Source organism: Lepidochelys kempii, chromosome 2 (assembly GCF_965140285.1).
Source record: "Lepidochelys kempii isolate rLepKem1 chromosome 2, rLepKem1.hap1, whole genome shotgun sequence".
NCBI lineage: Eukaryota > Metazoa > Chordata > Testudines > Cheloniidae > Lepidochelys > Lepidochelys kempii.
This window is the reverse complement of record NC_136381.1, coordinates 196,552,067-196,578,524: the sequence shown is the minus strand read 5'-3', so window position 1 is coordinate 196,578,524 and position 26,458 is coordinate 196,552,067. Positions and strand designations below refer to the sequence as shown.

At 39.4% G+C, this 26,458-nt stretch overlaps 1 protein-coding gene across 5 annotated transcripts in view; it reads left to right on the top strand.

Moving 5' to 3' along the window:
• RBMS3 (RNA binding motif single stranded interacting protein 3) overlaps positions 1 to 26,458 on the top strand; it is a 918,866-nt gene that overhangs the window by 867,192 nt on the left and 25,216 nt on the right. For all 5 annotated transcript variants that reach the window (XM_073333376.2, XM_073333378.1, XM_073333385.1 and 2 more), the window contains one exon: positions 14,904 to 15,014. In XM_073333376.2, coding sequence (XP_073189477.1) covers positions 14,904 to 15,014 — 111 coding nt within the window. The remainder of the gene's footprint in view (positions 1 to 14,903; positions 15,015 to 26,458) is intronic.

The window sequence follows — 26,458 nt, the reverse complement described above, 5'->3', positions numbered from 1 at the left end:
TGTCTGCTGGTCCAGAGAACTGCCTCTGATATCAATCAGAATTTCTTTAAGTTAGCCTCTGCATGGAGGTCAAAAAAAGTTTGCTCCATGAGAGAATAAAGCATCTCTTCGCTCATCCTGGGTCAGGATATGACCACTGTGTGTGCGTGCGTGTGCGCACATGTGTATATAATGGCTGCTAGGACACAATGTTGCGCTAAAAAGCTATAATTAAAAACATATGTGGAGACAACTGAAATGTGTATAGACAATAATTTGACAGGGAAATTTGTCCTAGTTACTGTAACATATAAAAACCCCTTCATGTTATGGAATTAAAGTAGTGTACTCCAAGTTCATTCTTCCAGATTGCCTTGGCTGAAATTTTCAAAGGGGGTGCCTAAAGTAAACGCAATATGTTTATGCAGTTAAATGGGTATCGTGATTTTCAGATGTGCTGAACTGCCTCCACTCACGAACCTGCAGAGATGTGGGTATTGAGCACTCAATAATCCAGTTACATTTTTTGGTGCTTGGATGTGGATTTAGATCTCTAAGTTTAGGCATACACCTTTGAAAATTTTGACTTGTATTTTTCACGTGGGCTGAAGGAGAGTAAAGCAAATAGTAGTTGGTTTGAAGAAAAGTTAAACCATGAAGTACTTCCATTCCATGCATTTATGTAGCTGTGCAAGATGCAGAAGTCAATTGTTAACTATTTTGCATCTAGTGCTCTTGTTCTAGTGTCATCTGGATGTGGCACAGGCAGCAACACAGCAGCTGAGCACTGCTGGGACCATTCCTCAACAGTTAACGCTTTTTTAAATAAACAAACACAGTGCTCCTGAAAGGTACCATAGCAACAGCCCCGGTGAATGATGCCCTCTATCCACAGAATAGTCAGCAGGGGCAGTGACCATGCAAATTTCTCTATACTGTCCCATCAATGTGCTTCAACCCTGACCTGGAGGTACTAATCTGGGGTGAAGGGGAAGTTAAATCTTCACACTTATTCAATTCTTGGTGAGTCTGCTGAGCATGCCAGTTGCAATGGGATTTTTGTGATTGTAGGTGCCTGTTCCTTGGTAGCTGATGCCTGGACATAACTGAACAGCTGTAAGATTGTAATGACTTTTAGTCACTCACAACTTCAACAACATTCAGACCCAGTGACCTAGAGTTGAAAGGCTCCCTTTGCTAGCTCTAGTCCTCTTTGCTATTCTATTCCCCTACATACTTACAAGTTATTTAACATGTTACAGCTGTGTTCTATGCTATACAATAGTTAAGGGGGCTGCCAGCATTTTCCAGTATGAACTCATATTTTTAAGGGCAATAGCAACTCAGCTGTAAAAATGTGCTCCAGACTGAAACGTTGTCAGGAAGATCTCAGCCCAAGAGTGACTTTATTTGAACAACGTTTGGAAAATATAATCAATTCAGTCATTTTTAGTTTGTACAGGTGTATAAAATAAGCAGTAAGTCTTTGCAGAATCAGGCTCTGAACCTTATTTAGATGATAATTTAAAGAACACAGCAATACAATCCATCTTTTTTAAACAAGTCGCTTCCTGCTTGTTTCAGATCCTTGGTCCTCAATATTTTTACTTTTGAAAAACAAAGAATGAAACAAAGTAGGTTTCTGTTAAACACTTTGTGTTTCACTTCAGATATGTTTACATTTGAATGGCTGGTAAAGTAATTCTCTTACTGATTTGACTTTAACTGGAGCATCTGATCCAAACCACCTCAGATCTTTGCTCCTTTATCTATAATGATCCAGTCTGTAACTCCAGTTCTGAACACTCATGGAATTAAGGAAGTTCAGACGCAGGTCCAAATCCATGTGAGAACTTTGAGATTAGGCCCCTTTCTAAATCCTGTATATAGCCTATCATATAGTTTGTAGAGCACTTTGAAAACCTCCAGTACAAGGGAGGTTTTCAAAAGGTCCATCATTATTGTAATATGCTGGCTGGTTTATCTGGAGGTGTCTTAAAGAAAGGTTCTAATTTAAATGGGGACTTGAAAATAGCACCTGGTTACTGAGCAGATCAGCTCCCTCTGTTTATACAGAGTCATACTTCCTGAGTTGTGACACAAAAATAAGACCTTGATTCTGATTGCATTTACATCACTTGTACCTCAAGTGATTTAAATTTAGTTCCCCTCAATTTACACCAGATTAAATGAGATCTGAATTAGTACCTGGGTTTTTGCTACTGTCAGAGGGGCAGGTATGGAGTGAAGCTGAGGGGAACAGACTGTGAGGGAGAAGTTGGAGCAAAGAGCCAATCAGCACAGGGCAGAGAAAATCCAGTCAAAACTGTAGAAAGTTCTCCTAAGGTCTAAAGCAGTGGTTCTCAAACATTTGTATTGGTGACCCCTTTCACACAGCAAGCCTCTGAGTGCGACCCCCCGCCCCTTTATAAATTAAAAACACTTTTTTTTATATTTAGCACTATTAAAAATGCTGGCGGCAAAGCAGGGTTTGGGGTGGAGGCTGACATTCGTGACCCCCCCCCCATGTAATAACCTTGCAACCCCCTGAGGGGTCATGACCCCCAGTTTGAGAACCCCTGGTCTAAAGGTCTCTGCTTTGGCTGCTTGTGGTCCTCCCAGCTGGAGTCTGTGGGTGGCTCCTACCTGCAGCTTTTCCCCAAGGCCACATGGTGGAGGAGGAGGGAAGAGAAGCCACCAACCGGATCCTAGTATCTGCAGAGTGAGTAAGGTTTTCCCCTGCACAGGGTTCTGGGTGCTGGGCCCCATTTTGCAGAAACACACACACACGTCATTTTGGCTGCTTCTGGGCCTTCCAGCTGGAGTCGCTGGCTGACTCCTCTCTGCAGATTTCCCCCAAGGCTACAGCCTTGACACAAAATAAAGCTTTCAGAAGTATTACATCAGTGATATTGCATTCAGCTGGTAGATTAAGATATCTCAAAAAAAAAACTAGGTTCATTGATGAGGAAGTATGTTTTTTCTCAGTTTTGAAATAATATATTTATAGTGGAACGTGTTAAAAATTACAATTTTGTATTGCACTATCTAGTGGAAGAGCATTTCCTAATGAGTGGTCCATACCATTACTGGGGAAATAGTTATTTTATTTGTACAGTTACTGAAGCCCTGACTCATTGTTGAATAAATAATGCACAGAATTAGGAAGTTTTAAAAGATATTACAACTGCTTTGTTTTAGTATGTTTGTTTTACATGTTTGTATACAATGGAAGTAATGGATTTAAAGTTACAAAAATCAGAATTCAGTTACATTTTAAGGAACACATTTTTAAATAAATAGCATGGTCACCTAAATTTGCACACAAAAAGGGTTTTGTGAAGTTCTCTTTGTATTTAGTGTTTAGATGTGCAAAGGTTTAGATGTGCAAAGTGTTTAGATGTGCAAAGGTTTGTAGATGAAAATTTGGAGTCTGGCTTGGGGTCCCTTTGAACATTTGGCTTCTAAAAGTCATAGTTTGAATAATGGAGGGAGATTCAAAGTTCAGGCTAAACATTGAAGCTGAGCCTGGATTTAATTGTGCTATTAAAATAATTTCACTTTTGCACCTTGTCGGAACCAGGTTATGCCATCAATTCAATTTTCACACTTAGTTATGTGCATGAAGGGGTGGAACACAGCAGAACTGTTTGTGACAGGAAATATTAGCTGAATATCACCCTTAATTAAAAGAGGAAATTGCATTCTCTTTCTTGTGAAACCGGTCCTGAGGACAGCTGGAATGCTGTTTCCCATGTATGGGGAATATGTGTTAGCCATCTGTCACATGGAAGAAGATCCTTCTCTAATTTGATAGGACCTTTGCAGTTCACAACACGTTGGAGAAAGAAAAAGAAAAACATTTGTAGAAGAAATCTAGTCCTGATCAACAGTATGCAAAACATAAATAGAACAATGGAAGCCAAGCATAACATCCTGTCACACATCCAATATTAATGATCTAGTAGGACTTGCCAGAAAACAGCAATCCTGTTTTGCAAAACATTTTGAGGTTTCAAAATTGGCTTTTGTTCTGAGACCTTTCAAAAGGTTTTATGAAATAGAAGTTCTCAATATCCCAGATTCAGAGCAGGGATTTGAACCTGGGTCCCTCATGTGTTAGGCTATGTCCTAAACACCAGCCTGTAGAGGTTCTTTCTCCTTCACCTGACAAAATGTTCATCAAAATCGGTGTGGTTTTGTGAACATTTGGTTTGATTATAAAACATTTTTCAATGGAAAAGTTTAATCAAAAATATTTTGTTCAGTCTACCATCAGATTTCCTTCCGTAATCACCTCTGGACTAAATCTTCCCTGATGCATAAGTTTTATACAAAATACATCCGAGTCAGAGAGAAGGGTGTGCTGTGACTAGTTTAAGCACAGGCTGGGGGTTCAGCAATTCCTGTTCTGATACAGAGACGCTCACTCTTGGGACATGCCACTACCTCTGTTCTCCTCCTGCCCCCATCTGTCAGCTGGGGATGCTAATGCCTAGCTGCCTTGTCAGGATGATTGTGAGGATCAATTTGTGAATGACTGTCATGCTTGGAAAAAGGAAAAGCACCATTATAGCTGCTATGTGAAGTTAGTGTAGAATTGTGTGCAAACTGCCCAAAGTGAAGTGCAGGAAGTAACAGAATAAAGTTAATTATCTCTTCAATTCCAGCATGAAACAATGATGATAAATGGCCCATCTCAAAGCAACCACAAACATGATAGTAAAAGTTTGGAGAATCACAGTGGTTTCAAAAACTAATATGTAAATGTTTATTGTACAGCTTTGATCTTTTAGATAATCATCTTTGTGCATATTTGGGAGGTTGTTCTATTTTATTTGTGACAGGGAGACACAGTCATTGAGGGAGAGGAAGTGGCCTTTGGGAAGCCCTGTGGTTCTGTGCTTTTTCTGTTTAAAGGACTCAAGGCTGGGATCCCTGGAATAGCATGAACTGGAAGTGTCAGAGATGACACTTGTCAGAGACAAGCATGAAGGGGAGAGGTTGCAGGGAAAACACCCTGTATTGGGTTTTAAATTTAGAACTTCCACTTCATAAATGCATTTTCTATGTGTATGGTTTGGGTTTATTAGTCCACATCTTACTTTGTATATAAGGACTGCACTCCTCTGGTTAAATTTTGACATTGAACTTAAACACCTTTTAGTTCGCACCAAAACCTCCATCTCTACGCCATTTTTTTAGGGCATCCTAAGATACCACGCACCCAGGCATCATGAACCCTATGATTTATTCAGTTCCAATAGAAGCATCAAATAATAATGAATTCTGTACAGAGGACCATCTTGGTTCTTCCCAATCTGTGAGGTATACTGATTGGTTCCACTGTAAGTATTACTTTGCTTGTGAACCTTCTTCAGTGCTTCAGCCATACCCTATTTCATCCCCCCTGCTACAGCTATTTCTACCCCCTCTTATGCTACTGTCCTAGCAGTGGTTGGGTATCTGTACGTCATCCATAACTCTGTGTGTCAGACCATGGGAAGTAGCATGAAGCTAGAGGGATAGAAGACAATAGGGCCTGCCCTTAGTCCAGCGCTCTACAGCAAGCAGCTGAGGTCTGTGGCTACAGCTGATGTCCTGCTCTCACCCCTGGACTGCTTCTCTAAGCTTTTCATTTTCCAGCCTTGCTCATCAGAACCCTCTCTCTTAGGGCTAGTAGGTAAACCCTTCCTCCTAGGTTCCTATTTCTTTCCTCGTGGGTTCCTATAGCCCCTTCCTTCTTCCTTGCCTCCGAGAGAAAGACAACAGGCTACCTCCCTGACTGTTGCCAGCCTCCTGGCTTTATAGAAGCCCCACCTGTTCCCTCAAAAGTGTGCTTTCTCCTGGTTAGTGCCCTCCATTCAGCCTAAAACTTCCCCGTTAGAAGCTTAACTGGCTGCTTGAGCTCACCTGGCCTAATTAAGAATGGCCATATTGGGTCAGACCAAAGGTCCATCTAGCCCAGTATCCTGTCTTCTGACAGTGGCCAATGCCAGGTGCCCCAGAGGGAATTAACAGAACAGGTAACCATCAAGTGATCCATTCCTTGTTGCCCATTCCCAGCTTCTGGCAAACAGAGACTTGGGACACCATCCCTGCCCATTCCGGCTAATAGCCATTGATAGACCTATCCTCCATGAATTTATCTAGTTCTTTTTTGACCCTATTATAGTCTTAGCCTTCACAACATCCTCTGGCTAGGAGTTCCACAGGTTGACTGTGCGTTGTATGAAAAAATACTTCCTTTTGTTTGTTTTAAACCTGCTACCTATTAATATCATTTGGTGAGCCCCTAGTTATTGTGTCATGAGAAGGAGTAAATAAGACTTCCTTATTTACTTTCTCCACACCAATCATGATTTTATGGACTTTTATCAGATCCCACCTTAGTCATCTCTTTTCCAAGCTGAAACGTCCCAATCGTATTAATCTCTCCTTATATGGCAGCTGTTCCATACCCCTAATCATTTTAGTTGCCCTTTTCTGAACCTTTTTCCAATTCCAATATATATTTTTTGAGATGCGGTGATCACATTTGCATGCACTATTCAAGATGTGGGCGTACCATGGATTTATATAGAGTCAGTATGATATTTTCTGTCTTATCTATCCCTTTCTTGAGGATTTCCAACATTCTGTTCGCTTTTTTGACTGCTGCTGCACATTGAGTGGATGTTTTCAGAGAACTATCCAGAGTAACTCCAAGATCTCTTTCTTGAGTGATAACAATTTTAGACCCCCTCTGTATAATATGTATAGTTGGGATTATGTTTTCCAATGTGCATTACTTTGTATTTATCAACATTGAATTTCATCTGTCATTTTGTTGCCAGTCACCCAGTTTTGAGCGATCCTTTTGTAGCTCTTTGCAGTCTGCCTGGGACTTAACTCTCTCGAGTAGTTTTGTATCATCTGCAAATTTTGTCATCTCACTGTTTAGCCCTTTTCCTAGATCATTTATGAATATGTTGAATAGGACTGGGCCCAGTACAGACCCCTGGGGGAAACCACTGTTTACCTCTCTCCATTCTGAAAACTGACCATTTGTTCCTACCCTTTGTTTCCTATATTTTAAGCAGTACTGCTCCATGAGAGGACTTCCCTCTTATCCCATGACTACTTATTTTGCTTCAGTTTTCTTAGGAGTGGTCTGAGGAGCACACGCCATTACAAATAATGAGGCACATACATTGCTTTACGGATGTTCCATTTCATAAAGCTGCAAAGGTGTGATAGACTGACTGAGGTGTGAAGTTCAGATCTGACTCAGATCAGAATCTGAATTTACCCACAGATCAGGAATATTCAGATTTGGGGATCCAGTTTCAGGACTCATTATAAAAATAGCCCTGAGACAATAGGAGAAGGCACAGAGGTACAGGGAGAGAAGGACCTGGATCCAGAACTGATTTTGAACATTCCCAAATTTGAGGTGGTTTGGATCCAAGGCTGTAGTGTGGTCCCACCTCTAGTTTTCCACGAGTCTGACAACCTTGAAAAACCTAAAGAAATTAGCAATTTGTAACCAACCAAATGTCACAAATTGTTGGATATTTACTAAAAAATGATCCTCTGGCAATCCTCTTGGAGCTTGGGGCAGAAATGAAGAATTAATCTCTCTCATCTGCTACTAGACGCTAGACTACACTGGAAAAAGAAAGATAATCCAAAACCAGAGAAATGGTTCCAAAAACTATGGGAGGTGGTTGTTATGGAAAATATAATGCATCAGTTTCATACCCAGGATTCAGTTTCATACCCAGGAAAGTAGACAGAGGATAAAGTAGACAGAGGATAGATTAGATAGAATTAGACATTTGGTTACCATTTATTCAATATTCAGATAAAATATAGTCATTTGCAAAAAAAAAAAAAACCCTCGAGCATCTGTCCCAGTTTTTTTAATATTAACATTTGATAGACACGCCTGATTTGATAAATATGAGTAGAGTTGATCGGTTCACTCAGTTCAGTAAATTCACCAGAAACAACATATCTTGGATAGTGTAAAGAGGCTCACTCTGTAATATGATAATACCCTGTTAAATAGGAAGATGTGATGTTTATATTACTGCATAAACTTTCTCTAAGCAAAAAAAAAAACAAACCCAACTCATGGTTGTAATGGTTATTGGTTTGGCTCTGATATTATGGCAATGATTTATAAACCCGTTAGAACTTCCTGAGTAAACAGTTGTGTGTGTATATAAAACTCAACAAAGTAAACAGTAAACTAAGCAAGTGCTTACTGTGAATTTTTAAACTGTGAAAGTTAAAAATTTTCCAGACAGTAATTGTATTTCTAATCCAACATCAGTCTCACAACACTAGGAAAAAGCAGACAATATTAGTATTGCTCATTACTCCAGAAATCTCAGCACTAACTAGCCATCCTTGCCCACCTGTCTAAACATGCATCATCCAACTATTGTTAAGTCACTCGCTGTTTTTCAAAGTGGATGCATTTCATTGGACCAACATAAATAATATTGCATATGCCTTTTGATGTTGGCAATTACTTAAAAAGCATAAAGAACGAGGAGTACTTGTGGCACCTTAGAGACTAACATACGCTCAAATAAATTTGTTAGTCTCTAAGGTGCCACAAGTACTCCTCGTTCTTTTTGCTGATACAGACTAACAGGGCTACCACTCTTTAAAAAGCATAGTTTGCTTAATATAATAGCGGCTGTATTTAACTTTCTCCTGTGATTTTCTCTGATTCCATAGGAAGACATGGATGTATTAAAGTCAGTCTGTAAATGATAAATTAACAAAAATATCTCCGACAAATATATTCACCTTTTATATGAAAGATGTGTTCATAGAGCATGGACCCTAGGGCCTTATAGAAGAACAGGGTTTTGTGAATAAAGCTCAGAGGATTTCTGATTCATACTTCAATAGAATTACTCTAGGTTTACAATAGAGCGGCAGAAATCATAATGTGCCCCATGGGGTGTGTAGTTAAATAAACCACACTTGAGTGCTAAGTAAACAACTTCTTGTTTTAGCCTCTATTTTCATGCTTTTTTGCCATATAACAGATGGTCTGATAGGAGATACGCCTTTATTTCTGAAGCCAGCCTTTCTCCAGACTTTATTAATGATATTATTATATATTAATTTATATATGTATTCCAGTTACTACTGTGTAGTAAATTTATTTGCCAATTCACTTATCCATTATCTTATACTCTTACTTGCTAGATATTCCATGGTTTACTGTTTGTGCATAATCCATCTTTTGAGGTGACTTAGGTATAAAATACCTCTTTCATATTTGTTCTTTTTCAAAGCGAAAAAGTATGCACAATTTTATATTTTTAGATTCCAAGGCCAGAAGGGACTATTGTGATAATCTAGTCTGACCTTCTGTAGAACTTCTCCTATATATATAATATATATATGTGTGTGTGCATATATAAATAAAATACACAAACATACACACAGCAATACATTAACCAATAGAATCAATTGTTCATAGAATCATAAAATATTAGGGTTGGAAGAGACCTCAGGAGGTCATCCAGTACAATCCCCTGCTCAAAGCAGGACCAACACCAACTAAATCATCCCAGCCAAGGCTTTGTCAAGCTAGGCCTTAAAAACCTCTAAGGATGGAGATTCCACCACCTCCCTAGGTAACCTAGTCCAGTGCTTCACCATCCTCCTAGTGAAATAGTGTTTCCTAATATCCAACCTAGACCTCCCCCACTGCAACTTGAGATCATTGCTCCTTGTTCCATCATCTGCCACCACTGAGAACAGCCTAGCTCCATCCTCTTCGGAACCCCCCTTCAGGTAATTGAAGGCTGCTATCAAATCCCGCCTCACTCTTCTCTTCTGCAGACTAAATAACCCCAGTTTCCTCAGCCTCTCGTCATAAATCATGTGCCTCAGTCCCCCAATTGTTTAAAAATTCTGAATAGAAGTAAGTTCTTACTGCTTGGGTATGAGAAGTAACATGAGTAACCAAATGAGAAGTAACATGGTAATCCTCAGTGGGCTGTTTTCTTTTTAATCTGCCAGGAGTTCATTATTATTTGACTCTATAATCTCCGCTTCTAGTAAAGCTAATCCAATATTTGCAGTATTGCATAACAGGCCCCATACCAAAAATAGCTTGCCAACTTTAAAAGGTACTGTATTGCCAAAGTGTTCTAGACATTGAAAGTGCATTTTAAATGATAGTACCAAAGGTTCTTTCGGTGATCAATTGGTGAGTTATTCAGCATAATTTTAATTTTTCTGAGAAAGCTTGGAGACTCAAAAGAGAAGTCATTATCTGTCTTCTCAATGGATAAGCAGTGATTGCTGTCAAAGAAAGAGATGAGCATTGAGATATTAGCGGAGGGGGATATATAATATATGAAACAATTAATGAACTGCCCAATAGCCTTGTTGTATGTCCAGTTAAAAACTGATTTCCCATAGTGTGTTAGCTGAGACTGCAGGAGCCATGAGTTGGTTCTGAATACTTTGCAAGCAAGTAATGGTGTACTTGGTTCTACCGTCTGCTGCATATTTTTTAAAAGAATGATTCATGTTTGTGACTGCTCACATGTTGGTGATGAGCTGTTGGTGTAATGGAAATATACATGCAATCAGTGGCACCCAAGATGGACAGAAAGTGTGATATAAAAAAAATCTCATGATTTGTGACTGGTTCTGGATATCTAGTATATATGCTTCTTTGTATAGGATACATGAGATATACATGCAGCCTATGTACAGAGACAGTAGTGTTAGGATAGATGTGAGAAAATTGTTTGTGCATTTGTAAGTGTCTAATACTTTGGTATTTCTGATAGCGGCTAGTAATTTAGAATGATTCTGGTTCAAGGAATCCCAAGGCAAGAGTTATTTGGAAAACCAAAGGTCACATACGACTACAAAGCTTTAGACTCTCCAAATCCCCTTTCAGCCCCTCACAGGGAGGTAGAATTGTTTGTCAAACAGCTTGCTCCTTTGACAAATCCAGACAACTAACCCTTTGTCCTTTTTTATTATTTGGAGGACATAAATGCTTTTCCTTGTTTGATTTTGTTATCAAACAAAAAACATTTTAGTCCCACCCATCAACCTTGCCAGCCCACAGGAGGTTGATTTCCATGATAAGTTGAAGTCTGCAGTTTTATCTGAAGTACTTTAATAACAGTTGTGATTGGGATCCCAGGCAATTCTCTGAAGAAAAATCCATAAATCTCACTGAATTACCAATCACGGTTTAAAGATATTGAAATTGCCTTTAAAAAATTGCTAAGCAAGTCCCTTTCCATGTGTGACACACAGGACAAGTGTAACAGTTTGACAGTCTACTCCATGCTGATGTTGGAAATTCCCTGCAGAAACTGTGAAAATCTAATCCTTAGAGACAGCAGAGCAAACCGAAGTAACTGGCAGGCATTAGCAACTTTATTTGGCAAAGACAGTGGTAAAAACTTCATCATTAATTCACCTGCAGGTTTTTTTTTTAAACTAGACTTGGCCTTTAATAGAATTAGAGTCTTAAGGTGTTTTTCTATATAATTTACAAACTGAGTAAACTCAGACATCCAAAGATGTTAAAATGAAAAACATGTTCCTTTTAGCCTTGCCACTAGCCAAGTGGGGCCCATGAGAAGACACATACGGTACATTGTGAGTAAACTAAATTACCTTGCATGCGAGTGGCAACGTCTGACATGAGATATTGCTGCCTTCTACAGCTAAATAAGTTGGATACAAATGGACTTGACAGCATGTTTTATTAAATGCATTATGGTGTTACCTTAACAACCAGACAGTATTTCCTTAATTAAGTATAATTTTTTTCCTACGTGATCACAAGAGGATTCTGCAAACTCTGGTGAATTAATGGACTGGCAAATGCATATAGTTGTCTGCTCTAGGTAACTGTCTGCTTCAAGCTCTTTAAGTTGTCTCTGTCTGATAAATTATGATCAGAAAGCTACCGATCCTTGAGTTTTCCGCACCCTTATTTCTAGTGTGGTGGACAGTGTAAACTTTGAGACGATAACGCTTATGTTCTCAGTAACCAGTAACTTAAACAAAAAAATAGTTCTCTCCAAGTATATTTCTTTTTATTGGATATATATTTTCCTCAAGACCTATATTTTTAAAAAATAATTTATTCACAATAACTGTGTTTTGCTTACTGAAAGAAACATTTTCTCCTTAACTTTTCCACTGCATGTCTGGCACTTGTATTTACAATACTAAATCACAAAACTTTCCTTGCTGCTGTCCATCCTTGATTGCCAGGCTTCTGAATTTATACATTGAAGTAGCCATCAGACTGCCACATCTGTAACCAAACCCAGTTCCTCCAACCATGCCTTTTGCAACAGAAATATCAGAAAGGTGAGCTAGGCTTTTACTGTCCTTGGGAGCCCCCAAATTAATTGCCACTGCTACTACTGTTGGGAGTCAGTTCTTTCAGTGTCCCAGAAAGGGCTTTAATTGATCAGCCCCACCCATATGCTCTGGGAATGCATATGTGCATTTTTGCATGTCCTATCGTAGTCCGGAGCTCAAATCATCCATCACTGATGTCTCTGAGGAAATAGACCGTCTCCGGGGCAAAGGAGAAAACTGCTTGCAGAGATGCCTGGGATCTTTTTTTTTTTTCCTGTTAAACTCAGTTTAAGCTTTAGTGTTTCGACACACAAAAAATTGCCTGATTCTGGGTTCTGACTATAACTGCATATTTTCATGAATTCTTACTGTCACCCAATAACGTACTTGAGATTCAGGGACACATGTTCCAAGATCTCAAGTTCAGGAGCAGGCCTGGAATCCCAGGCTACGTGAAGCTGAACACCTGGCCAAAATGCAGTTTCCTGGAGCAAGGTGCTACTGCAGACTCTTGCTTTGACTCTCATATTAACTGTTGAATGGGCTTATCTTACACCCAAAAGGTTTACTAAGGTTGGATTCGCTGACATTTGTTAGTAGAAAGGATAATAAGAAAATGGGTTACAATTAGGGCTATAGATAGAATAGGGTGAAGGAAAAGAGTATCATTTTATGTGTGAGGAGGAGGAGGAGGAGATCAAGATCTGATGAAGAAAATATCTGTGATGAAGATTTGTAGAAACACTAATTTTAAGAGAGTTGTTCCAACCAAGGTGAATAGTGGCACCATTGCAGTTAATTTGAATGAATTCCTCTATTGTAGTTTCATCTAAGCAAATACTAAATGCAGCAGCCAAAAATAAGAAGCAAAAATTGGCACAAACAAGAAGGATTTGGAACATGCACAGTAATAAGCCCATTGATATTTACAAGAATTCATACTGGAATATCACAACTATTCTTTGGAGATTTTATATTTCTTATAGAGTCCTTTGCTGCATTTCTCTAGCGACTTACATGAATGCAAATGAATGTAGTCTGGTATGTAACATAAAGCGTGTGTGTGTGTGTGTGTATCCACATACTGTACTATCTTAAAAAAGGGACCTATCAATTGAGCCAGTCCCCTTTTGATCATTGTTTCTCAGTGATTAATACAAACTTGTCCAGGAATCAGTGAGATTCTCAAATCAGACATAAGCATAAAAGAAAAATGTTGGTAAGGCCAGAACAAGTTGATTGGCATTCCCCCTAATTGTTTTATTTCTTATGTGCAGCTGAAAATATGGTAAACCTCACCTCCAGTCTCATCCTTGGAAACGATTTCCAACCGTGCAAAATAAATGTGAGGCAGTCACTTGAGAACCAATGCAATGGCTTTTAGGAATTTGCGTTTTTTTATCCTTAATGCTGAATTCCCCTGTATAGATTTGGGTCAAAAATATTCAGACTTTGAAATATCTTGATGAAGAAAGCAGACAAACCTTTCATATAAATGTCACAAAAAATTCCCCATTTTTTACTGGCTTTAATAGTGTGTCTGTATACATTTTTACAATGTATTCACAGACACAGAGTGTACTGTGGAATTCATATTGAGAGAGAGATGGAAACATCTGAAGTTATTTACCCTTGCTTAATTATCTTTATAGCCCATGTTGTGGTCTACCAAGTTTGTGTGCCTTGACCATTCCTTACTAAGGAGCACAAGGAATGGAATATGTTCAGACTTTGGCAGAGAAAAAAGGAGCAACTCGCTCCATTCTTCAGACACCTAGTCTAGCCCACACAGGGAGTAGAATTTTGCATTTGAGAGCTCCGGAGGGAGCTATGTGCAGCCTTGGACAAAGCCACGAGTGCACCGAGAGGATCTTTGATTGCTGATGAAAGTTACAGAGCAGCTTTCCCTAACAGTTCTGTGTTTGGCATTCTCTCTCTCTCTTGTTTAGGGTCTTGTTCTTGCCTTACCTAGTGTCCTGTTTATTATCAACCTCTTTGGTACCATACAATAAGGGCAATGCATTTAAAACCTATGTACGTGTATTTTTTAAAATAGATGTTGCTCTCATAATGGTTGTCAACAACTAGTCTTGCTTAATCACCTGGAAAATGTCACAAATGTCTCTTAAGAGAAATTGAAAAATCCAAGTTATTTACCATTATAGGTTGAATATATCAGAGACTGAAGGTTTTAAAAGCCAGGGAAAATTGGGGACATATGTGTGGTGTCTCTGAGTAAGATTGTTCCATATAGGATATGGAAAATGTAAATGACAGGCATTTTGCCATGTACAGTAGCATTCACCATAGACAGACCGTATGTTTTTGTTAGAAGCAGTGAAGACAAAAATGGCATTTAATTGGAACTGGCATAATATACCCTCACTAGTCATATATGTGTGTGTCTTGGTTGTCAATAGGAACAACATATATTTCACATGACAGATAGCTTAGTCTCTCTTCAGATTAATATTAAGCATTAGCCAAATTCATTCATTTAAAGAACACTGATGACTTTTTTAAAAAATAAATGTTGAGGTGGAAATCATGTGTATTTGCAGGGTGCTGTGATAACGCCAACAATGGACCACACTATGTCAATGCAGCCAGCAAGCATGATGGGCCCTCTGACCCAACAGATGAATCACCTGTCCTTGGGCACAACAGGAACGGTAAGCTGAGAGAATATGCTACATTGTTTCTATTTTATAAAATGTTTTATTAATTTCTGAGTTCTCAAGGTCATTTCTGCTCACTTGAGTTTCCAATAGTTCATTCATTTTTATTTTATTTTATATCCATAGATCCTTTTTTTCGTAGCTTATTAATTTTTAACAGTTACTTAGAAGATCTAGTATACCCTTTATATGAATTTTCCCTTATATTTCACTCATGGCACTACAAGGTTTTTTTAACTAAAGGAAAAATTTAACCATCTTTAACATGGCACAGTAGTTCCTTCTATGAGTCTTGCAGCCATTTCTTTGGCATATGGCATATTTCTTTCTTCCTTATACTGTTACTTTACATACTTTATTGTGTCATCTTTCCTTCCAGATCTCATTCAAGTTAATTCCAACCTCAACAGTTTTTTCCCCATTTTTGTTGCTATATCAGACTTTATTCATCTCTCAGAATGCCTGAATATGCTGGTTCTTCAATCTTTGCCATCTATTTTATACGTTTCAGCCAATCAACAAACAAATAGAAATATGATCTCAGTGCTTTTCTCACTATTCTTATTTTCCTTGGACACATGAACCTAAGGGAGGGTACTGTGGATAGTAGGAATATCTGTATGTGAGATTGGAGCCTTGATTGGACAGTCAGATAGCTCCCTGGCAAGGAAGGTGCATTTTAACAGGTTTCAGAGTAGCAGCCGTGTTAGTCTGTATCCGCAAAAAGAAAAGGAGGACTTGTGGCACCTTAGAGACGAACCGATTTATTTGAGCATAAGCTTTCGTGAAGTGAGCTGTAGCTCACGAAAGCTTATGCTCAAATAAATCAGTTCGTCTCTAAGGTGCCACAAGTACTCCTTTTCTTTTTACAGGTGCATTTTAGTTTTCTTTAGAATTCGTTGATGACAGATCCATTTTATTGAGTGAATTAAACATGCATTTTAAAAGTGCAGTAAGGGTATGTTGAAGCAGCTCTTGGGAATTTTGCCCTTTGTGTCTCATTGACATCAGAGAGAAATGTGCAGATGTAAACCCTTTGGATGACTTAGAAAATTTTCCTCTAACAGTCTTCATGTAAAACCAGGAAATTCCCAACTAATGATCTATGCTAACATCAAACCGCTGCTAGTGTCCTCTTGGTTGCTATTTAGTAATTGGTTCAGTTGGCATGACCAGATGTATTATATGTGCCGTATATTACATATTACATTGTATGGGTCATTTTATCTCGGGGTGGGCAAACTTTTTGGCCTGAGGGCCACATCAGGGTTCCGATGGCGGGCCAGGTGGGGAAGGCTGTGCCTCCCCAAACAGCCTCGCCCCCACCCCCTATCCTCCCCATCCCACTTCCCGCCCCCCTGACAGGCCCCCCAGGACTCCTACACCTATCCAACTGCCCCCTGTGCCCAACTGCCCCCCGGGACCCTCTGCCCCTTATCCAACCCCCCCCTGGTCCCCACCCCCTTACCATGCTGCTCAGAGCACCAGGACTGGCAGCTGTATTGCCCAGCCGGAGCCAGCTACACCGCCACACTGCCTGGCAGGAGCTCGCAGCCCCGCTGCCCAGACCACTGGCAGCACAACGAGCTGAGGCTGCGGGGCAAGGGGACAACAGGGGAGGGGCCGGGAGCTAGCCTCCCCGGCTGGGAGCTCTAGGGCCGGGCAGGACGGTCCCGTGGGCCGGATGTGGCCCACGGGCCATAGTTTGCCCACCTCTGTTTTATATCCTTTTAAGATAGTCTTTCTGTGATGATACCTTTGCCTGTAGAATGTGCGATATTAATTGACAGCAATATTCCAGCATTCTGAAGAGAAAGAGGAGTGCTCAGATTCTTGAGAAGTTTCTTTAGTTTATTTAGACCAGTGTTCATGAATCCCAGGGCATGAACCACAGCGACTCCAGCCATGTTAGAAAAAAGAATGCTACTCTGATTGTTGGAACTGAACCACATTTTATGATCAATCTAAAAAGTGAATTAAAAATTTCTGTTGTGCTCATATTTTCAAATTTGTCCTTTAAAAGTTTGCAACAGGGTGCTACAGTGACTAGATATCTTTCAACCAGCTTGTTTTCAACAAACTAGTCAAAAAGTCATAAACAATTCTGCTTCATGTCAGCAGCAATCTGTCCCAATTTAATCTAAGAGCTTCCAATATGCAAAGAATTTCTATTAAAAGTCTTTTTATACATTTACTTCCTTAGACAAACCATTTTGTTAAATCAGCATAAAATATGTTTCAAGCAAAACAGCCATTCAGGGTATGCCCGAGTGATGAATTGGCTCTAAACCTGGCTACAAACATGAACCAAGCCATTGGTTCACTAAGGACTGTGCATTTCCAAAATGCAGGGTTGCAACCCCTTCTGCAGCCAAATCCACACTATGGGGAAAATTCATGCATAGTGCAGAGGGCCAGTATAAGGCTCTCTGGATTGATTGAGCTCCATGTAAGGGCTGGCCTGATGTCTGCTGGGAGAACAACAACCCTGAAGTGACTAGCATCCCGTATATATTGTGGAAAATATCTTGTCACTGAGTCCAAGTAGCATAAAGAGCTGCATGTAAACTGATGAGTACAAGAAGCCATAAGCAGTGAACAACAAGAAGAAGTTTTATTGGTCTTAAAAACCCAGGAAAGATACCCCATATTCTTGAGCGCCATCCACTAGCACCTTATGTATTAGTGATCAACTATTTACATATATTTAGATATCTCTCTTTTTCAGAATACTCCTGTAACAAGAGGTATTGCATGTAAGGCCATGGGGTGGTGGGCCAGGAGTGTGACTGTAAATCTCTGTTTACTCAGATCCACTGGCCCCAAGACCCCTCCCATGGAAAGCACAGAGCTAGAGCAAATACTCCAGCCCAGAGGCAGGTATAGTTTGGGGGGAAGAGACTATTGAGGAGGGCTCCACAGCAGCTTTACACCATGACCTTGAGTTGCGGGTGTCAATTTCACCCCTGTCGCCTCCCCCGCCATGCTCTGTGCTTTATCCACATAGAACCTCAATACTCATTGAAAATACAGTTGACAATAGTGACAAATTTGATGGTAATTGTGCTGCCTGGATCACCTGCACATGTCTGCCTGGCATCAGGATTTGAGCAGAGAATATCCCAGAGGGCACAATTCAGCCTTATTTATATATATTTTTGTACATACCTCTTCACTCAAAAATAGCAGGAAACAGTTGCATAGGTCTGCTGACTATGCAAGGAAAGGAAACCTGAGCCTAAATAATGTCACAATTGTGACAAAACTGAGAAAACCCTAAAGATGCTGATTAAGGCTGACAATCCCTCCTCAGCTCCTGCCGTTATATTAAAAAGGAAGGCCCAAAGGCTTAACCTAAGGACAGAGAGCCGGTTTCACCCTGAATGTTCCTCTCCTTTACCAGTTTATTATAACCTTGGCATATATTCTAGCAAGTCTCATTTTCCTTATATAATATTTATCCACAATTAGCTCTTCCTTTCAAATGATACATTACTGAAATAACATAGGGAGTAGGGTCTGCTCTGTATGGAAACACTGAAAGAATAGCATGTGTGTATTTCATAATATATGGACGCTGGAATTGTTCCATCATCATCCTGTCACTCAAAATGTGTCTAACACAGCCATTGATCTGACGTCTGTTCTGTACTTTAATAAAAGTCGTGATTGATAGCTTGAGTGGAAACAATATAAAAACCTTTTAGAAAAATAAAACTGCACAGCCTGATCACAGCTTTCAGTCCTTACTGCTGGGCTCCTTTTACATTGCCAATGACACATCTGCCATTTGAATGGAAACTAATATTTGCCATATATGTCCCCTCTATAGCTCATTCCTGAAGGAGGTTTTATGGTCCATACCTTGTTGCTATTATTTTCTACATGTATTTAAAGTGACGCTTTGGTTCCATTTACATCCTACATCCTGAGGCAGCCATCTCTCAACCCTCATTGGCAGATGTGCTTTTCTGACCATTTTGTTTTCCGTTTTGAAATTGCTTCAGTATAGCCCTATTTCGTTTTAAACTTTTTGGGGCCATGCCAGTGGGAGAGTGAATGGAAGCCAGATTTTAGACTGAAACTGCTAGCTCAGCTATACTTTTTAATTGTTCTTCACACACTCAGCTGGGCCGTTTTAGCTTTTGCTTGCTTATTTAAAAGAAAATAAGTGGCAACTTGCAGCACCAGCTCTTTATTCTTCTTTGTAAACTGTACATTTGTTTAATTGTTGTGGATACCTATCTATAAAATAATCAGTTGCGTATAAAAATTGTTAGTTTATCTCAGGGCTGTTGATATTGCAAACCATCCTAACTCTGCTTTCATGGTTTATAATGTCACCAGAAATCCCTCAATGGAATAACAGGCGTGTTATTCTAGTACATCATTTCTTATCTCTTACTTTGTTAGCTATTTCTGTTCCCACTAGAGCTTGATGATATCTCTAGAACCTCTCAATGGAACAACAAGCTTGTTACAAGTTTCTTATCTGTTATTTCCTTTGGATACTATATGGTCACTGATGATTTACAATGTCACCAAAGGGTCTCAATAGAATAAGTGGTTTGTTAGGTTTGTTTGTTTTTTTTAATCATCAATTTTCTTTGCATATACTTTGGCCATGAATAGTCTAAGATGTCACAAAATTCCACTAACGTTCAGAGCTTTGTTAAAAAATTATTTTGTCTGTTGTTTTAATAATACATCATGTGGTCCCTGATGATTTATAGGAGCAACATTTTACAATCTTATTATTTTGGTGTTAATCAGGTTTTAATCTTGAAGCTCTTTTATTTTGTTTGACTGTCTGTTTCAGTTTGCTTGGAGAGTACAAGACTGGACCAATAGCAAAGCTAAAGTATGGTTCAAGCTGGTACTAAGTAGCTCACCCTTGTCCATTTTCTCAACCTAGGTCCTGGACAAATGAAAATGATTAGCAGCATAGTGCAATTTTGGGAAACAGGCTCTTTCAAAGAGAAATGAATCTGTTTGGAAAGGTAAAGAACAGGATAATATCTGTAAGGGTAATGTAAAATAACAAATAGTACAGTGAAAGCCGCTTGGCTGCTCCTATTAGTCTGTTCTATAGTTTGAAATAAACAAGGGGATAGTCAATGAAATTGAAAGTCACCAAATTTAAAATCAAAATAACTTTTTGATGCAGCAGCTAATCAATCTGTAGAATTTTCTGCTACCAGATACTAGTAAGACAAATAGGTGAGCAAGGTGTTTAAAAATAGAATTCACAACGATACGAATAAGTTTGCTTCACGACAGCTAAGTAAAAAAGCCTAAAAGGGATATTTAGTTTCTTGTGGTTCAGAATATGATCACCAGCTGGGGATAGCGAGCAAAGACATTTTTAAATGAGAGCTGAGTAAATAATTCAAAAGTGTTGAGCACCTCAAGCTCCCATTGACTGCAAGCTGCTTCTATTCAGATGCCTAAACATGGGTTCAGGAACCGACATTTAGCCACCCAGATTTGAAAAATTTGGTCATGGGTCACATGAATGATATGTTTCTGTTCCCTTACTGGCTGAGCAGAACTCTTAAAACCAGTTCCTGGTGTGACTGCTGCATTTATGAGCTAAGCATTCACTTTCTAAGAGCATTCTACACTATAGTATTTGCCTACAAGGTGCTTTGTTTCTGCAAACACTCCTTCCAGGAAATTCAGTAGCTAAACTATTCAGAGAAAAGGAAAATAAAAGGGGCACAAACACAGATGATGTGGATTCAGTTTTTGATTCACAGAACATTCTGGAGGTATTTGTTCAGTACCTCCATCTGCAACATTGCACAGATGAACAGGTACATTGTTTGGACTCTTTGCCTGCCTCTGATGCATCAGCTAATGGCCATTACTGGAGGCAAGATTCGCCCGACCTAAAGCCTCTTCTCATGGAAGGATGCTGGCCCCTAGATGATTGTGATAAAAAAAAGTTTAAATTGACATATGGAGAAATGATAATGCAAATACAAATCAAAACATTGAAGTAGTGGCTAGAATGTAAGAAGTTGATATGCATTTTATTTTCATAACTCTGCAAATCTGATGCTATATGAGCCAAATATGTTCAATGGGCTTCAGGTGTCTGTGAACTTGAGTGCTCAGAGGCTAGTTTCACCTATACATCTTTGCTGTCATGCTGTTTATTGTTCCTAGAAGTGCTACCGATAAAAAATATGAGGGGCCATTGAGAATATAATTCAAAACGTTCTCTTCAGAAACATGTACATCACTTAGCAATAGGCACATACCTCTTAGAAAAACTCCTTTATATTAAAACACATAGGGTGGGTACTGAAATGCATAAACCATATTGTGTACAGCACATAGTGACTAATATACATCATATCCTGAAAAGGTTCACCAGTTTCCATACATGATCTTCAGCCACACCCTCTGAAGTTGTTATTGTTGTTATATTTATTACAGTAGTGCCTCAGGGCCAACCATGAGTGGGGCCGCATTGTGCTAGGCACAGTACAAACACAGAGTATTAGACAGTCCCTGCCCCAAGAATTTACAGGCTAAATAGACAGGACAGACACAGGGTAGGGCAAAGGGATAGAATGTACAAGCAGTGTGTGATCATGTGGTGGCCTACACATGTACTGTATGTTAGTGTCCCAATTTGTTTGTTCGGTTTAAATTTTGGGGTGGGTTTTGGTTAGGAGGGGACTAGGTAAACAGAAAACCAAAGGAAGGGGTGTGGGGAAAGGGGACAGGACAATGAGAAAAGAGGGAGGGGAAGAACAATGGTTGAAAAATAGCTACATGTAACCACTCATTTTACACACACACAAACATTGAGCTTTGAACATGTTAACAAGCCCTGAAATCTGTGAACGGGCTCTGCCTTCGAGAGCAAAAATGAATGAATGAAAGGGAGATAGTGGCCAGTCTGCTTTGCAGATTGTGCTCTCTTGACATTAGATGTTTCTGGAGTTGAACTGCTTAAATGAAACATTTAGGACTACTAGCTCATGCCTTCAAGGTATGGCTTACCATTAGGGAGGCATAGAAGGGACCACAGTGCTATTCCACTTAGAATTTTGCTTGAGTCACTGTGACATAAACAATAATGAAAAAAACAGTTTTAATGTAGAAAAGTAGCAACTAAAGGGACATAGCAGTCTGTAAATATCTTAAGTGTGTAAGCGCCAAGGAAAGAGAGGAATTATTTAGTGTGGTACACATTGGTATAACTATGAATAATGAGGTAAAACTAAGATAGAGAAAATTTTAGCTTGACTGTCTTGCAGAGAATGATAATGTATTAGAGTTTGGAATAGTCATCTAAGGGAAATGGTGGAAGACCATCAGCTGGGATATTTAAAACTAGAAGTTGTACTGCAGAGAACTATCAGGCATTGGCAAGGAGATGGGGTAGGTGGTCTTTTTATCTCTAACTTCTGTTCTTTGTTGAAAAGAAATAATGTGACTCCAGTATGAAACTAAGTAATAAGAAGGATAGTTTCTTTTTTCTATTTTCCATTTAAGCGCTGTAATTTCAAAAGATGATATACCATTTAAAAATGTTTTCTGAGCACAACATACCAAAATGAGACAAGAACTATAAGTCAAAACAGTGTTTTTCTTTCACCACCTGGAGTTTACACAACCAAAGAGCAGCTATTCACACTGTCAACTCTGAAAAGTCCTTCTACGGTTGGGGCTAAGTTGTTTCACTGCGTGTTAGGTGGGTCAGTGTGTTTACAATTCACTTCATGATCTGTAGCTCACGAAAGCTCATGCTCAAATAAATTGGTTAGTCTCTAAGGTGCCACAATTACTCCTTTTCTTTTTGCGAATACAGACTAACACGGCTGTTACTCTGAAACCATTCATGATGTTTGTTTCAGTGGATGATATGTACATTTCAGTAAGCAAAGCATTTTTGCCCATGCGTGTGTTCTGAACAGAAATATATGAATTGTATCCCCAAGTGGCTTCTCGTAGGGAAAGCTTAATTTCCAGGCACAACAAGACTTTATGGAAACACTAGCTTATTGATGCTGTGACATTCCTGAAGATGGGACAGTGCCACAAGGGGAAAATGCCTACAGGTTGCACTGAGGGTGGAATTGAAAAGGAATTATATTTGCATCATCTCTATTTTTGATGTTTTTAAATCAGTTACAAAAATGACATAGCCTGGACGTAGGTTGCCTATCCAGGCATAGTGCCAGGACCACAAACAATATGCCATTGAATTCCACTGGTGTTCGTTGCAATACAGCGATGACCCTTTTATGTGGCCAAGATACTGGCAGTCAAATGTTTAAATTTTTTCTAAGGGAAATTGCCAGACCATAATACACGTTTGAGGTACATTTGTATGGCATGCTTCACTGCTGATGTCTTACTCACCTGGAAGTACCATCCTGTCCTGGATCAAGTAATTAAGGATGCAAGGTCAGATTACATGGGTTTTCTATGTCTAGATCCACTGAATTATCTAGTAAGGGTACAGTCTTACTAAATGGTAGCTTATGCTGGTATTCTGTGCATGTTGGGATTTCTGCTTGAAATTCTCAAAAAGTCAAAGCTTTGCTTAAGTGGTTTATGGTGCCATAGGGAGTCATTGATGGCAATACCCTCCATGCCCTCAGATGCTATTTTATTATTTGTGAATTATGTGAGATTGAGTCTTTAAGTGAGCTGTAGCTCACGAAAGCTTATGCTCAAATAAATTGGTTAGTCTCTAAGGTGCCACTAGTACTCCTTTTCTTTTTGCAAATACAGACTAACACGGCTGCTACTCTGAAACCAGTCTTTGTTATGTAGTTGTGGAATCCTCACGGTCCTAAAAGACTCAATTTGGAAGTACCATAATAACCAATTTTAACTATAACAAAGCTCAGTCAGCACATTTCATTAAACTGTAGTGAGGGGTTTGAGATCAGCTGTATCAAGTGAATTTCAGAGTTTGCTGAATGGTGGTGTTTTTCTAACGCAGTAAATAACTTTTGAACATGGCAGTTTTATGTTGACAAATGAGAGCTGGACCACCCTAGGGTGAGTTCAGGGAACGATTGCACCTCCAAGAGGCATAATCCTTCTCCAATCTCCCCAGTGTTCAGCGGGAATGGACAAGGTGCACCAGTCTTTTGAATTTTCCACTGGTCTCTGAATGGGGTATGTAAGGAGACGGGTAGGAAGAAGGGTCCTTGACCTCTCACCTCACCATGCACCTGCAAAGGGGCCAGGGACATTTTAATCACAACAGCTGTAATCTTTCATGTGTTAACAACCAGCTCCGGCTGAAATCAGGTATCTGAATATCCAAATCGCTGAATACACTCGAGCGTCCATTTCCAATTTCCCTATGCTGGAGAGACATGTTTCTCTTGAAGCTTTTCCTCCCAACAATCTAATCTTTTCATTCCTTGAATTGGTCTCATCACCCTCCTTTGGACTCTTTTCCAGTGAAGCTTAATGATAGCTGTGGTTTGGTAATGTATCCCGTTCTATCCTAACTTTCTTTAATGCTGGAGCACTGGCTCCCGTTCTCTCCTGGCATTTTGTTGCATACACCCTACTACCTGCCCAGTCTTTCTGTCCTGTCTCTTCCAACAAAATGTTAATTTTCTACCTTACCAGAGCCCAGAGACCTCGTTATCTTCAAGGCCATCTCTCCCCTATTCCCTCACCACACCGTTGGTATTGGCAGGAATGCCCCAGTTGATTGTCTGTAGGACTGACTTGCTGTGGAGTGACATAGCTTTCTTAGAAGAGGGTTGTTGACTCTGGAATTTGCTTTTTTGGCAGCAAAGAAGTGTCACAATTTTAGTCTTTCAGGCATAATTGTCCATCATAAACATTTTCCAGGAAAATTAATTCAATTTTTCAGCCAGCTATAAAGTTTGGTGGTAATTAGGTTATGGAGCAAGACATAGCTGTTAAACTAACATTTTAATGACAGCAACTTCACCTGTGCTTGGCAAGTTGTGGTAGGTGATGAACTGATTAATAGAAAATAAATAAATTCTATTCAGAGTATATTGGCTGAACAAATGGGTTTCCTTTGCTTTATTTTATACTACGCATCTGTCCTCGGCAAGGACAGTGTCCTTCTTGAGATTCCTTGGCCTTTGTTTAAAAACTAAATCTAAAGGAGCTGGAGATCAAACATGTATGATAGGAGACTTTGAAGTAATTAACTTGCAACAGAAGGTGAGGAATAAAATGTTGTATTTGAAAGTTTATAAATCCACTCTCATTCATTTTCTTGTAAATTTCACAATCAGTGTTACATTTTCTTGTGTTTCTGAGGAGAAAAATATGAGCTGATGCCCCATGGCATCTATTCAAGCTTAAATTTAAAACTAGGAATTTTATTATATTACATATTCTATTGGATATTAATACCAAGGAGTAATAATGTACGATTGCAATGATAAGTGCTGTTACTACTGCCTACTTCAGTATAGCTCCCAAAAGATTACAGTCCCATTCTTCCCAGTGTGAAGAACATACGGTATAGGCTCCCTCATGCATAGCTACGACTTTCAAATAAAAATTAGAAAATTAGGATTAGAGTGTTAAAGGGTGTCCCCAGAGAAGTGTGTGCTGGTTTGGTGCAGTGGCCTAAAGGATTAAAGGGCCTCTGGACCATAATTATTCCTTGGAGACCTTTGCAGAAGGAGCTATGCCCACTGCAAACTGCAACACTGCAACAACTACACTTCGTTCTAAGCCCCCCGTGTGTTGTCAGTTCTGTTTAGCTAGCTGTGGGATCGTTATAGAAACTTTTGGTTCAGACAGAACCAGCACACACTGTCTGGAGATACTCTTTAACATTCTATTCCTAATTTTCAAATTTGTGTTTGAAAGTAGTAGCTGTGCATGAGGGAGCCTATAACGTATGTTCTTCATACTGGGAAGAATGGGACTGCAGTCTTTTGGGAGATATACTGAAGTAGGCAGTAGTAACAGCACATATTACAATTTATCTTTTCAGAGCTCTATGGAAACATTTAACTAAATGACTCTCGTAACATCACTTAGGTAGTCTCAAGGAGAATGAGCTGCAGATTGTGGACTGTTTCATATTTCATGGACAGTAGATTCTACTGTAAACCATCACAGTGGTTTAGTGCAGCTCTTATAACACAGAAAAGACATTCAAGAGAAGGGCCAGATTTTCAGCTGATATGAACTGGTGCAGTTCCAATGAGATTACCAATTTACGTCAGCCGATGAGCTGTCCCTCATTAAGGAAAGGGTAGAAATTACCTATTCCAGTTAGATTTGACTTGACCTCTTACCTCTTCAGAGTACCAGGAGTTGGAATTTAATCTATTTCCTGTCAAATATTTGTTTTTAACTCATAACATCAAGGGATCCTGACTGCAATTCAGAATTTTTAGAAGAACTAAATTGTGGTAAATGATTAAAATGTTTCAAACACCAGCATCAAAATT